Here is a 14,334-nt window from a genome sequence, read left to right on the forward strand (position 1 = left end):
CCTTAACATCTGGGTACATAGCCGTTATATAACTTTATTTGGGTGATCATTGGTGACATTTTCTCACCATATAGTGTGTGTGTGTGTGTGTGTGTGTGTGTGTGTGTGTGTGTGTGTGTGTGCATGTGCACGTGTTTGTGTGATTTGGATTTTTAACACAGATTTAACCACTTTTCAGTCATACCTATATGATGTCTGCAGTGTGACAGTTTATAATGATATCTCGCACTGGGGCATCATGACGCAGATATATAGCATCACATCCACATGATCCGGACACCAGGCTGACCAGTCATAAAACCTCTTAATGCTCAGCACTAACCAAGGCAGATGTTAGTACCATTTTATAAGTCTTTGGTATCACTCAGCTGGGATTCGGACCTGCGACCTCCTGCATCCAAGGTAGATGCTCTGACCACCTGCCACATCCAAGGTAGATACTCTGACCACTTAGGCCACCAAAGCAGTCCCATGTACTGCCTCTTTCTTATTAATTTGTGTGTGGTCAATGATTTAGTCTATTTTCTCTACACATACCACATGCTCTTAGTAATATTAATTGTGTGTGGTCTTTGAATGATCTCATTATCTCTTTACAGACCATGCTTTTACTAGCATAGATTGTAACCACTGGATGAAAATAATTATCTCCTTACATCACACCTATTCCATTCTACAAATGTATGTGTGTGATCACTGAATGCATGAATTTATCTTCAAAATATGAACTTTATTAGACTGAAACGGTAAATCTGATGAACTTATGTGCATTTGCCAGTGAATATAATTTTCCTCCAGATACTGCACCAAACTTCAAGTTGTAGTTAAGATGTTATTGAAGGGACACAACTATTTTCTGTTTTGGAATCAGTCAAAGGACAAGTCATCTCCCCTGATCTATCACAGTTCTATTAACTCCAGTTAACATTATCCACATGAATTTTAAGTGATAAAGTCATTTTCTGCCCAAAATTGGCCAATATTGTCAATTAGACAAATAAAGAGAATCTTCTCAATAGTATCTGTCCACACTCACATATTCAACATTCACATATTCATTAAGGTATGATAACATGAGTGGGACTCAAGTCACACAGACGCAAGAAGTTGGTGATATTTTTTCCTGCATATCAGCGACTGCAAGCAAGAATAAAAATTGACCATACAAGACCATTCAATTTAATGCTGTATATTTATTTCAATTCTACATCTTGAATAAATGTGTACAATGTGCATACAAAGACATGACTGCCATGCTATTGATCCAGTTTATTGCATAAGATGTCTTTAACAAATAAGTGTCAGTAGCATCTGGGGTTGTTGTCAATCTGACTAAAATCAGATCTCCACTGTCCTGAGTGAAGACTTGACAGCGATCACTTAGGGGTCTCGTTCTGGTGACCTTTGAGTTAGCCAATGGAAATACAACTTTCAGAAATTTGAAAGTGAATCAAAAAATTGTCATATACTGATGCTCTTCAGCTATACTGCTCAGTCTCCCAAACACAAAGATATAAGGCTTCATCTGATTGACTGATAAAATTAGTGATTATAGTAATAACATAGGTCATCAGAATATGACCCCTAAGAATTTGGTGTCAGATCTTCAAATAGGACAGTGGAGATATGGTTTTAATCAGATTGGGGTTGTTGTATTAAAAAGAGAAAGCAAAATAAAGTACCATATGTTCAAAAACCATTACATAATCAATCATTGCCATCTTGCATTTTTTGTTGCCTATTGTGATTTTGGCTATTGAGAACATGGATGGAAATCAACTAATGAAAAATTGTAGGCATATTTTTTTTTTAAATTTTGTCTGATGAAAGAGTGCACCCATGAGGGATGCACAGTTAACATCTGCAGGATGTAGAACAAAAACTTGTTGAAAACCTGCAAGCCCAGAATCAATGTGCCACGCTGAAGCCCCAAATTTGACATCACTTTTGACCAGTACAAGGTGCATGTACACCCAGCAACTAAGGTGTGTGACAATGCAGATCTCATCACTTGAAGACAAAGATGCCATTTGTCCATATTAAGTCATGATGGCAAATATCATACAGTGATTATTATATGCCAACTATCCCCCCCCTAAAAAAATGAAGTTAAATGAAAACTTTTATGAAAGATTCTAATAATCTTAATTACCTCCTTAATTTGGTTGCTGGCAGTGCGGAGTTCCATCTGGATGTTTCTCAAGGTGAGCTCTGCCCGCTGTTTGGACTCAATTTCACTAAAACAATGACAGACGTGAAATAATAATATTAGTAATCTTATGAGGAAATTTCTTGCATTCATAAAATCATTTATCGAAAAATGTCCTATAGCAGTCTGGTATGACAATGTATGTATGACTTTATCATGAAGTCACTCAGTATTTTCAGCCATGCCTAAGCTAAAAAATCATGTGAAATTATTACTAAAAGGGAAATCATTTAGTTAAATTAATCATGTGGTTATGATACCTGTTCACAAACCACGTATATAATAATTAAATAATAGCAAAAGCAATTAAATTCTAAACAAATCAATAATGTTGATTAGTCCTACCTCATGTCGTCAATCAGGAACCCCATCACATATTTAACAAGTATCTGATTTACCAAATTTCAGTTTAACTCCCTTCAACATCAGTTTTTTTTTAAATAGCCAAACTTATTCAATCCCAAAAATGCCTGCTAAATAATTGTATTTTTTATTTCATATGTACCGATCTGGACACACACACACACACACACACACACACACTTTATATATGGCTAAGAACTGATATAACTATACAAATTTGATAATAAAGAGATGTAAATCTAGAAGACTGAATGAACCCTAGCCCCGAAATACAGTAACCTTTGCCCAAACATGCACTTTATTTTGATGAATATCATCCCAAAGCTGACAAATTTGTGTTGTGCCATGCACTACAGACCCTAAAACAGATAATATTATCAAATCTGGATTTCATTTGTGTTCCAGCTGGATTCTACTAGCATTGTTTACGTTCTGCATGAATTCCGATTTTCATCTGGCATCTTGCCATTCTCTTTTACATCTCTGAAGTGCATTCCAATTTTTGTATTTATTGCTTTCAATTACCATTTTAATCTCATTTTCATTCATTTGCAATCAAACAGATGTGCATTTACCAAAGTTGTGTTTTCCATTTCCAGAGTGTTAAAGGGAGTTAACTACCACTTTTTTATCTTTTGTTATTATATATGTACTTGAACGAAATAGCAAATACATCAAAAGCAAACAACAGCAATGAATTTATAAAATCAAACAGACACTGTAGTAAGTATAAAAATACAATTGTAGAGTTTTTGTCAGCAAATTTTATTCCTTATTTTATCTTGTTCTAATAAAAGATTGAATAGAATAAATGTTTTCAGTCTGAATGCCACTTTTTTCTTGCAGGATCAATCCCTCAGACTGGACTTCATAGCTACTGCATTTCAATTTCAAAACCACTGCAAATGTGTGTTCTAATATTGTACAACTATTCAAAATCTGAAACAGATGAAAATTTACTCAACCACCATACATTTGAAATGCATCTAGATCATTAAAACAATTTCGGTTTCTATTTTTATTTATAAACTATGGAAATGTGGGAAATATTCACAAATGGTTGAAATAGTTAATATTCAGGTCCAATGGCCAAGTAAATTAATTTTCAGGTGACACAGCCAGGCACATTGATATTCAGGTGACATGGCTAGGCACATTGATATTCAGGTGACATGGCCAGGCACATTGATATTCAGGTGACATGGCTAGGCACACAGATATTCAGGTGACATGGCCAGGCACATTAATGTTCAAATGACATGACTAGGCAGATTAATGTTCAAGTGACATGACTAGGCAGATTAATGTTCAGGTGCCATAACCAGGCAGATTAATGTTCAGGTGACGTGGCTAGGCACATTGATATTCAGGTGACATGGCTAGGCACATTGATATTCAGGTGACATGGCTAGGCACATTAATGTTCAAATGACATGGCTAGGCAGATTAATGTTCAAGTGACATGACTAGGCAGGTTAATGTTCAGGTGCCATAACCAGGCTGATTAAAGTTCAGGTGCCATAATTAGGAAGATTAATGTTCAGGTGACATGACTAGGCAGATTAATGTTCAAGTGATATGGCTAGACTAGATAGACTAATGTTCAAGTGCCATAACATGGCAGATTAATGTTTAAGTGACATGACTTGGCAGATTAAGGGGCCCCAAGTGGCTGAGTGATCTAAAGCGTTCACCATTCCGGATCACTGACATCTCACCTCTTTCTGCATATGTTTGAGTCCAAGGCTCAGCTAGCGTGGGTACGTGGGAAAGCCTGCCAGTAGCTTCTCATGGGTCAGTGGTTCTTCCCTGGGTTTTCCAGGGTTCTTCCTCCACCAGTTATACTGGCTGCCATAGATACCCTATCTTGTGCTGAAAAATGGCGTTAAACCTTAGAACAACAACAACAACAACAACTTGGTAGATTAATGTTCAGGTGACATTGACTAGGCAGATTAATGTTCAGGTGATATGGCTAGGCAGATTTAATGCTCAGGTGACAAGGTTAGACAGACTGATGTTCAAGTGACACAGCCAGGCAGATTAATGTTCTGGTGACATGACTAGGCAGATTAATGTTCAGGTGACATGGCCAGGCAGATTAAACATTCTAGCACAATTCTGAAGAAAAGACTTTGTTTAAAAAGATAAAAATTGATTCAATAAAAATGATTTCATTTTTCACTTATTGTGAACTGAATCTAGAAATGCAACTCATAATTAAAAGCAGCCTAACATTGTCCATCATGTTCACAAAGATTCTCCACACAAGTATGAACACAAAGCTCAAAACTGTTTAACTGAAACACCATCTGGTTCAAATTATATTTCCAACAGAGTGCAGATGTGACACCCTTTCATAAAATGTCATATAGTAGTGACCTTTAAAAATAATTGTTCCACTCAACAATTATTTCAGCCAATTAGGATTTGAATTGAGGGTTCATACCTTGTTTGGTGATTCAGAAACAGAATTGTATGGTTAGTACTGAAGGGCACAAATCCAGACTTTTTATACGTTTTGCATATTAATAACAATTTCACAATAAACTACATAAGAAAAAATATACAAAGTGTCAAAATGAGACCAGGCCTGAGGTTTTAAGCCATTTTTAATTCTTGTATTAGAAACACAGATGTAAGCTGTACTGGGAAAAGTCTCTCGACAGCTATCTAAATCAGACATAAACAATCCCAGATATCACAGCTTCTAGTACCTTGTAAATGCCTCTTCCTTTTTCTTTAAATGTTCCTTGGTTTTGGCTAACAAAACTTCTGCATTCTTTCTTTTTTCTTCTTCTTCACTCAGACCATACCTAATCAGTAAAAGGAAAATAAGAAACTCAAAAAGAAACATTTAAAATACAAGAGCTGATTCTTTTATTAAACAGCATGCAATAGACTTGGTTGTTGTAACAAAATATTAGCAAAAATGTTAAATTTCTTTCAGTTGTTTATCTAATTAACTTTCAAAATTGGCATTTGAGTTCAAGCAATAGATGATAATTACAGATCATTTCTTGCTATTTACTTTATCAACTCCTTGAGAAATAGATCATTAGTATAAACTATTTTCCTAGTCACTGCGAAAATACAAACATATTCATGTACCTAGAAAGACTCCCTTTCAAGATGAAAGAAATTTTATTAACTTACTCTAAGTTCCGTATTTTGGCTTCCAGGTCAAGTTTTTCCTGTTCTAGTTTGGATTTTTGCTGACCCAGGTTATCTATTTTCCTGCAAATATAAAGTACAAGAAATAAACTGTTAATCAAGAAAATAAAGTTTTCTCTCTCTCTCTCTCTCCTGAAATTTCTGATTTTGCAGGAACCTGTCAAAAATGATAATGCAATATTTGTAATCTGAGATCAAACTGAAGGTTTTAACATCATCCCATATCAAAAGAATTGTCTTTAAAAAAAGCACACAAAGCTATTTAAATATCAGTTACTGTAGTAACTAGTTAATAACAACAGAGATCATACTGATGAAGAAGTTAGTATCAGAGCATTACACCACTGTGAACTGTAGAACTTTAAAATTATGAACGTATAAAGTTTCTCAGCTTACTTTCCCATGAACTAGCTAGTAGTAGAAAACATACAACTTTACTGGGACCGCAGTAATAGAGAATCTGTTTATAGTATTGTACTTTTAATTATAGCATTGTAACTTGTGTTGTAGCATTATAACTTTAACCGTAGTATTTTCACATTCACTTTAATATCTTACAAATATTCAAAGGTTTGAATTCTGGTCTCAAATTTCAACAAACATTATTATAAAATTCATTTCAGGCATTCAGGCATTTAACAGAATAACTGGCTGCAAATGTTCATTCCACAAAAAGAACATTTTTAATTGTATCATTCACATGCTGACAAAAGTTAAAAATTTGTAATGCTTTTAGGAACGAGAGTCAAAGGGACAGATTCTCTTTTCCAAGAATTCAAGATAAGACCATTTCTTCTTTTTAACTTTGGAGTGTTAAAACCATATCAGATATTCTTGAGCTATAAGATTTTCAAATCAGTCACTGTGGTAGAAAAACTGGATGTAAGATTGGCACCCCATTCAATTTCGGAAAAATCAGAGACCATTTAGAAAACTTTTGGACAAAACTCCATTTTGGCATAACCATGTATGCAGTATAACTGAGACAACATTTTCAATATGTTCAATGTGATAGAGGGGTACTAAGTCAGTTAAACAGATGCAAGACCACCTCATTAATATGCATAATTCTTGCTCATTATCAAAACTGTCCCAAAATCCAGTTGATATAAGCATATCAAAACTGTCCCAAAATCCAGTTGACATAAGCATATCAAAACTGTCCCAAAATCCAGTTGATATAAGCATATCAAAACTGTCCCAAAATCCAGTTGATATAAGCATATCAAAACCATCCCAAAATCCAGCTGATATAAGCATATCAAAACCGTCCCAAAATCCAGCTGATATAAGCATATCAAAACCGTCCCAAAATCCAGCTGATATAAGCATATCAAAACCGTCCCAAAATCCAGTTGACATAAGCATATCAAAACTGTCCCAAAATCCAGTTGATATAAGCATATCAAAACTGTCCCAAAATCCAGCTGATATAAGCATATCAAAACCGTCCCAAAATCCAGCTGATATAAGCATATCAAAACCATCCCAAAATCCAGCTGATATAAGCATATTAAAACTGTCCCAAAATCCAGCTGATATAAGCATATCAAAACCGTTCCAAAATCCAGCTGATATAAGCATATCAAAACCGTCCCAAAATCCAGCTGATATAAGCATATCAAAACCGTCCCTAAATCCAGTTGATATAAGCATATCTTCCAAGAATGGTAAAAAGTTTAGCCAATCTAAGCAAGAATAAATCAATTAATTTTTAAAGTAATATTTTGTGCACTGTGTGTTCTAGGACACATCAATTTTTTGTAGTCATAAATTGTGGGATACCTTTTAAATCATTTTTGAAAAATCCATTTCACAAAATGCACTCAAACTTAAATTTTGGTTTTAAAAATATTAAACTGTGTACTTGAGATAAAACTCTAATGCACTGCAGCATCAATTCATCAACACAACCATTATGTACATGTATGATCCATCCTTTCAATGCATGAATATTATTTAGCTCCCACGTGCCCTGAAAAATTATCACTGGAGGCAACACATCTCCTGCTGCAGAAACTACAATGACTACACTTAGATTTACTTTATATGCCACAGTCATGCAAATTCTGACACTTGTAAAACCCATCTTATCAACAGTCTGTCCAGGAATGAGATCAAAGTACACTTGAGTTTCATCCACATTAATAATCTTACTGTCATTGAAATCATCATCTCTTCTGGCCTTCACAAATTCATGGAATGATTTTATTTTCTCCTCTGAATCTTCTGGCAGACAATGAGTCATCAAAGTCCATGCACAAAGTATTAGATTTTGTTGCTTTAAAAACTGTTCCATTGTTTCAATTTATTTTCAAAATTCCCATGAATGGCAGTAAAAAGGAACCAAAGTTGGCTTCCCAATGTCAGCTTTTTGTATACGCAAAAAAGGTACACTTAAAGGGATCCAAAGTCGGCTTCTAAGGTTAGCTTGCTTTGTAATAAAATTACCTTTGCATTTGATATCCTGTTGGTAAGTTCCAACAATAAGTTTGTTGCTCAATACCAGTTGTGTTTATTCACCTCCAGGGCTTCTATTCATTTGCCATCTGTGATCATAATTGATACAAACGGGCATTGATGTCTGCAGGGTAAATAGTAGACACAACAATAACTTGCTTTAATAATACTTTCTGTAACCCATGCCAGCAAAAATATTGTCATTTGCACTCACAGTGAATGTATCTTATATATTACCCACATTTGTCTTTCTGTGTGTCAAGCCTGCCAAACAACAGGTTGCAGATTTGAAACTCATGGTGGCATCCCAAGTTTTTTTTCTACTTTTTTTTGTAATTTACATTGAAACTTGCTTTTTAACTTGCTCATCTCAATTTTGTTATTATTATTTTTTTAACTTTATTTTAATTTTATCTTCAAACTTGCCACTCCTGTCCTAGAACAGGCAACAGCTAGTTTTCAAATAATGATTTTTATTTACAAGATACTGACTTGTATTGTAGTATCATTTTTATTTACAAGATACTGACTTGTACTGTAGTATCATTTTTATTTACAAGATACTGACTTGTATTGTAGTATCATTTTTATTTACAAGATACTGACTTGTATTGTAGTATCATTTTTATTTACAAGATACTGACTTGTATTGTAGTATCATTTTTATTTACAAGATACTGACTTGTATTGTAGTATCATTTTTATTTACAAGATACTGACTTGTAGTATCATTTATTTTCATTGGGCTCAATTGTTGTGGTTTTGTAAAAAAAAAAGAATACATTTTCGTGGGTACTGAAATTCGTGGTTTTACCTGTCAAAGTTTGCATATTAGTAGGTATTTAATTTCATGATTTAACCTCTGCCACTACCCAAAATAAAGAATACAAAAGAATAAAACTATGCTGATGCAAACAGTGGTCGTTTTAATGTTTAAAACAATACTACCCCCTGTATGAGCACAAATCAAAGATCTGGCAAGTTCAATACTTACACCGTGTTTGCGAACAAGTGAATAAAATCAATCGAAGCTGATGCAGCCAACAACACTAAAACAACAATTCCATCTATATGAGCACAAATAAAACACCTGTCAAGATTAATCACTTTCACCATGTTTTTGTTTGAGTGCTTAACATCAAAGGAAGCTGATGCAGCCAACAATGCTAGGCTACTTGGTTATTAAAGTAAATATGAATGATCTCTTACTGTCCATCAAGTTGCACCATCAGTACTTTCTGATCATCATGGCATTAACGCAGTGGCTTAAGAGTTGTAAACTTCAACTTAGCCCCCCCCCATGCTGAATGGAAAATTGCAGCTTACCTGACAATTTCTTTTTTGCTGTTGTTGTAGGGTTTAACGCCATTTTTCAGCACACGATAGGCTATACATGGCAGCCAGTATTAATGGTGGAGGAAGAACCTGGGAAAATCCTGGAAAGAACCACCGACCCACAAGAAGCTACTGGCAAGCTTTCTCACATACCCACATAGGCTGAATCAGAGACTCGAACCCATGCAGACAGAGGTGAGATGGCAGTGATCCGTAATGGAGAGCACTTTAGACCACTCTGCCACTCGAGGACCCTGACAATGAGTGAAAGATCGGGCCTAATTATCAGTGGTTTTGAGAAAGATAAACTTGTTTAATTCAGCAATTTGGGGATTATTTACCTGAGAAGCATCTGTGAGTACCATGAGACTTGACTGACACGATGTTGACACAGTGGCTTTGTCCAAAAATCTGTGAAGTGTGAGCTTTAATACTCTACTGTAATTAGTGTATATAGATAGTGTTTCATTATTAATAGTGTTTCAAGAAATGGTTATAGTATTTTACAGGATTGTTGTTCTTTTGGATTAAAAATGCATGGATAAAATGGAATGTGCATTCAGAAGGATTTAAATATTTCAACAACAGTTGTACTCAAATGAAGGATTGATTTGAATAAGAATTAAATTTAATTTTCATATTACTGTTATTTTGTATTATTTTTTCTTTCGTTTTCAGTATTACTATTGCTTGAATACCTCATCTTTTTCTCTATTTTTTCTCTATCCTTACTTACCTCACATATCGATTTAAGGCAGTGAGTGTAAAATTACAGCTACTGCATACCTTATTGAACTTGTGCATTGAAACAATATAAAATGATTTATAATTCTTGTTTCAAGTTGTTAAAATAAAAAAAATAAAAAACACATGTAAAAGCTAATATTTAATTACCAGATTACATTACTGACCTTGATATATCAAATACTAGTATCTGTGTTAGGAATGAAACACTAAAAAAAAATGGTGGGGAGGGTCATCATCCTATATGGCTCATTTTTCGTTGGTGATTTAAGTTCGTGGTTTGGGGCAACAACGAAAACCATGAAAATTGGTCCCCCATGAAAACTGATGATACTACAGTAGTTAACATGAATACAATACAATCTTGGTTATATTGCCCCTTACACCAATCATGTGTGAATGGCAGGTGCCTTAAAGAAGTCGGTTGATATTGCTCTCCTCCTCTATCTCTTGTTTGCAATTTTGCTGGATCCAGTTTTCATGTTGATAACATATTCAAACTTTTGAGTACAACCAAACATGATTCATTTCTCTATATTCACATCAATGAACAATGTGTTGTGTATTATCTGACATAAGCAATACACACTACAGTATGGATGCATATGCCACACATGCAGAGTTAGTGGATATATTTTTTGTCCTTAATAAACTGTTCATGATGGAAAAAAAGAGAAATAAATGATAACAATACAATGTTAATTTCTTTCATTTTATTATCAAATAAGCGTTTTATTTATCTATTTCATTGTAACACAGTGTGAGTGGGGAGACATGTAAATTCAACACAAATTTATTCCCATGTCTTGGAACATATGACTTAGGTAAAAAAAAGTTTCACCCTAAGTTCTTGGACAGGAAAAAAAAATCATTTTATCTTGTCCTAAGATATATGGTAAATACTGTAACTCATGATGATATAAGAATATATTCCAAATTCTTGATATCAGTACATATTTCAAGTTTGATAAAAAACCAGATCAGAAATATGGCCTCCAGACATGGTAAATAGCTCAGCCAAGTTGACACAAGATCACCTAATTAGCATGTGTTGATCTTGCTCATTACTGAACTTGTCTGAGATCTTAATGGAAGCATATATTCCATCAAATCAAAAATCAGAATTCTAAAATCTGATTGGATGACATCAAATCATATTAGTTGACTTTGACAGTGTGCATGTTTATATTATCTTAGAGACAGATCAGAGGGTTACAGACTTAGACTCTAATCAACTAACCAGTCTCAATGATATCTCATGAGTTTATACATGTAATAGATGGCATTACATACACATGCTCATATGTCCCAACATTTAACTTCCACTTTCTCTTCAAAAAGGGACTGTTCTGATGGCCTAAGTGATTAGAGCATCCAATCTGATATGGGAGATTGCGGGTTTGCACCCCTGTCTAGTCATACCCAAGACGTATAAAAGAATGTTACTAGTAGCTGCCTCGCTTGGAACTCAGCATTAAGAGGTTAGTGTTAGGACTGGTTGGCCTGATGTCAGGATAATGTGACTGGGTGAGACATGATGCTACATGTCTGTGGTATGATGACCCAGTGCTAGACATCACTATAAACTGCCACACTGCATATATCATAGCAATATGACTCCAAAATTTTTAAAGCTAGACTTAAAGACTGTTCTGCTTACTTTTGTAATTCATTCTTCTCCTTGCCAAGTGACTTATATTTGCTCTCGATCAGCATTTTCTGGTTCCTCTCATGTTCCAGCTGCCGCCTGTGTTCTCTCAAATGTTCCTGGAGCTTCAATACTGCCCCAGGATCTAAATTGTTTAATAAGTAAATGAAGATTTTAAAAATGTCAGTCTAGTGGGGAAGGCATAAAACTGATAAATTACTTCATGAGATGATGAAACTTAACATTGAAAGTAACAATGAAAGTAACTTGAAAAGGATAAAGAAATGTTTATATCTTTAAAATTCACAAGTGACTAAGGTCAGGGAACTAATCGTTAAAGTAAACTGAAACTAGTTCACTGATCTTAGAAACAATCAAAACAGTTATGCCACCATGCATTACTTCAGGTATGTGCATCCTACATACAGGGGCCCATGACCTGATTTTAAACGGTGACAATTACATATGGGTACATTAAAAAATTATTATCCAGCCTGTGTCCTGAAGATAGTTGCACATGCCTGGTACATCAGGCATATTAAATCATAAAGAAGACAACAATTTTAGCTTTCTGCTGTTTCTCCATTGCATAAATATTTATACAGATTATATTAAAAGTCAAGGAAAATTGTTATCATATTGTCCCAACAATATCAAATCTGACAAATAACTATTGATATATTTCCATAATTTACCAAGTGAATCATATTTTTAAAAAATTAACTGTGGGTTATTGCCATTAAAAAAAGCCTTTCAGCTTTCAGCTTCTCTAATTTCTTTTCCAAGTCAGATAGACTGATAACCGAACACACTCTGTTAAGTAAGGAGAACAAATCATAAGTACACCATATTGGATAGTACAAGAACTACTGGTCAGTTTTGTTTCTGATGGTCTTGTATTTCATATCAATGAAGAGACTGTGTGGTTTTTAAAAAAAATCAAACTTAGACATAGTTCTTCTGATAAGAACAAAATCAGGCATCAATGAACAAAGGTTATGAAAATTCACAACTGAAAAATAAAGTTAGAATAAAAGTTATTCAGTGTGCAAATTCTTTTGGATCCTGTTTCTAATAACAATTTCTGTGTTAGAGAAGCTTTGGGGCTTCTTTCTTATCAACTGGAACTCTCTGCTGTAGTAAATTACTCCTCAAGACACAAAAGTGTAAGTTGATGATATGATACAATGTGTCAGCAGATGGCATGATACAATGTGTAAATTGAGGATATGATACAATGTTTAAGCTGATGAAATGATACAAGTCAGCTGAGGATATGATACAATATGTAGGTAGAGGATATGATACATGTCAGCTGAAGATATGATACAATATGTAAATTGATATATACACTATGTCAACTATGAATATGATACAGTCAAATAATGCTATGATACAAAGAAAAGTTGGAAGTCAATGTCTAAGTAGAGGATATGATACAAAGTATCAGCTGATGATATGATACAATATGTAAGTAAAGGATATGATACAATGTGTCAGCTGATTCCGTGATACAATGTGTTAGTAGTGGATATGATACAATGTGTCAGCTGAGGACATGGTACAATGAATAAGTAGAGGATATGATACAATGTGCCAGCTGAGGACATTTTACAATAAGTTAAGGACATGTTACAATGCGAAAGTACAGGATATGAATTAATGTGTCAGCTAAGCATATGATACAATATATAAGCAGAGAATATGATTACAATATTTAAGCTAAGGAATGAAACTCAAATTTAAAAGACACTAACACCATGTCATAAGAACAGCTGCTGCATAAACTATACAATTTAAGAAGTTAAAAATATAGTAAATTTTAATAATCAAAGTTTGTTTAGAATAACTACCTACACAGCAAACTTCACTGAGATAAAAATAAAGCTGAAGGCTGCCTGTAACTTAAGCCTACCTGAAAGGTTCATATTGACCAACATGTCTTTTCCGTATGGCAAATTTTCAGGCCTATAGGCTAGACTGTTGTCTCCATTCTCTGTTGATGTAACTGAGAGTCCATCATCATCAAAGCCAGGTTCAAGGGGATTGTAGTTAACTGAGTTGCCATAGAGACCATTTAGGTGGGACAAGGAGGTTTCAGGCCTACAAAATGAAATAAATATAAAAAAATATTAAAAGAAACCAAAAACTCTTTGTCAGAGTATGACTGCAACAAAATTTCCATCCGGACCTAACATTGCTTACCAGCTATCTGCCTCACAGCAAATACCATACCAGCAAGAGGCCCAAGTGGACATGACATGGCTCACCAGCTCTCTGCCTAATAGCCAACACCATACCAACAAGATGCCCAAGTGGACCTGACAGTTCTCACCTAACTGACACATGCCTAATAGCCAAATGTAAAATCAGTTGACCAATAAATTTGGACCCGATTCTT

General features: G+C 34.5%; 1 protein-coding gene across 16 annotated transcripts in view; it reads right to left on the bottom strand.

Moving 5' to 3' along the window:
* LOC149804145 (uncharacterized) overlaps positions 1 to 14,334 on the bottom strand; it is a 304,793-nt gene that overhangs the window by 104,133 nt on the left and 186,326 nt on the right. For all 16 annotated transcript variants that reach the window (XM_089954101.1, XM_089954099.1, XM_089954104.1 and 13 more), the window contains 5 exons: positions 13,849 to 14,036; positions 11,946 to 12,078; positions 5,729 to 5,809; positions 5,290 to 5,388; positions 2,153 to 2,237 (listed from right to left, as the gene is read on the bottom strand). In XM_089954101.1, the coding sequence (XP_089810227.1) occupies positions 2,153 to 2,237; positions 5,290 to 5,388; positions 5,729 to 5,809; positions 11,946 to 12,078; positions 13,849 to 14,036 (586 nt within the window). The remainder of the gene's footprint in view (positions 1 to 2,152; positions 2,238 to 5,289; positions 5,389 to 5,728; positions 5,810 to 11,945; positions 12,079 to 13,848; positions 14,037 to 14,334) is intronic.

This window comes from Sinohyriopsis cumingii, chromosome 3, assembly GCF_028554795.1.
Source record: "Sinohyriopsis cumingii isolate HCF-2022 chromosome 3, ASM2855479v2, whole genome shotgun sequence".
Classification (NCBI taxonomy): Eukaryota; Metazoa; Mollusca; class Bivalvia; order Unionida; family Unionidae; genus Sinohyriopsis; species Sinohyriopsis cumingii.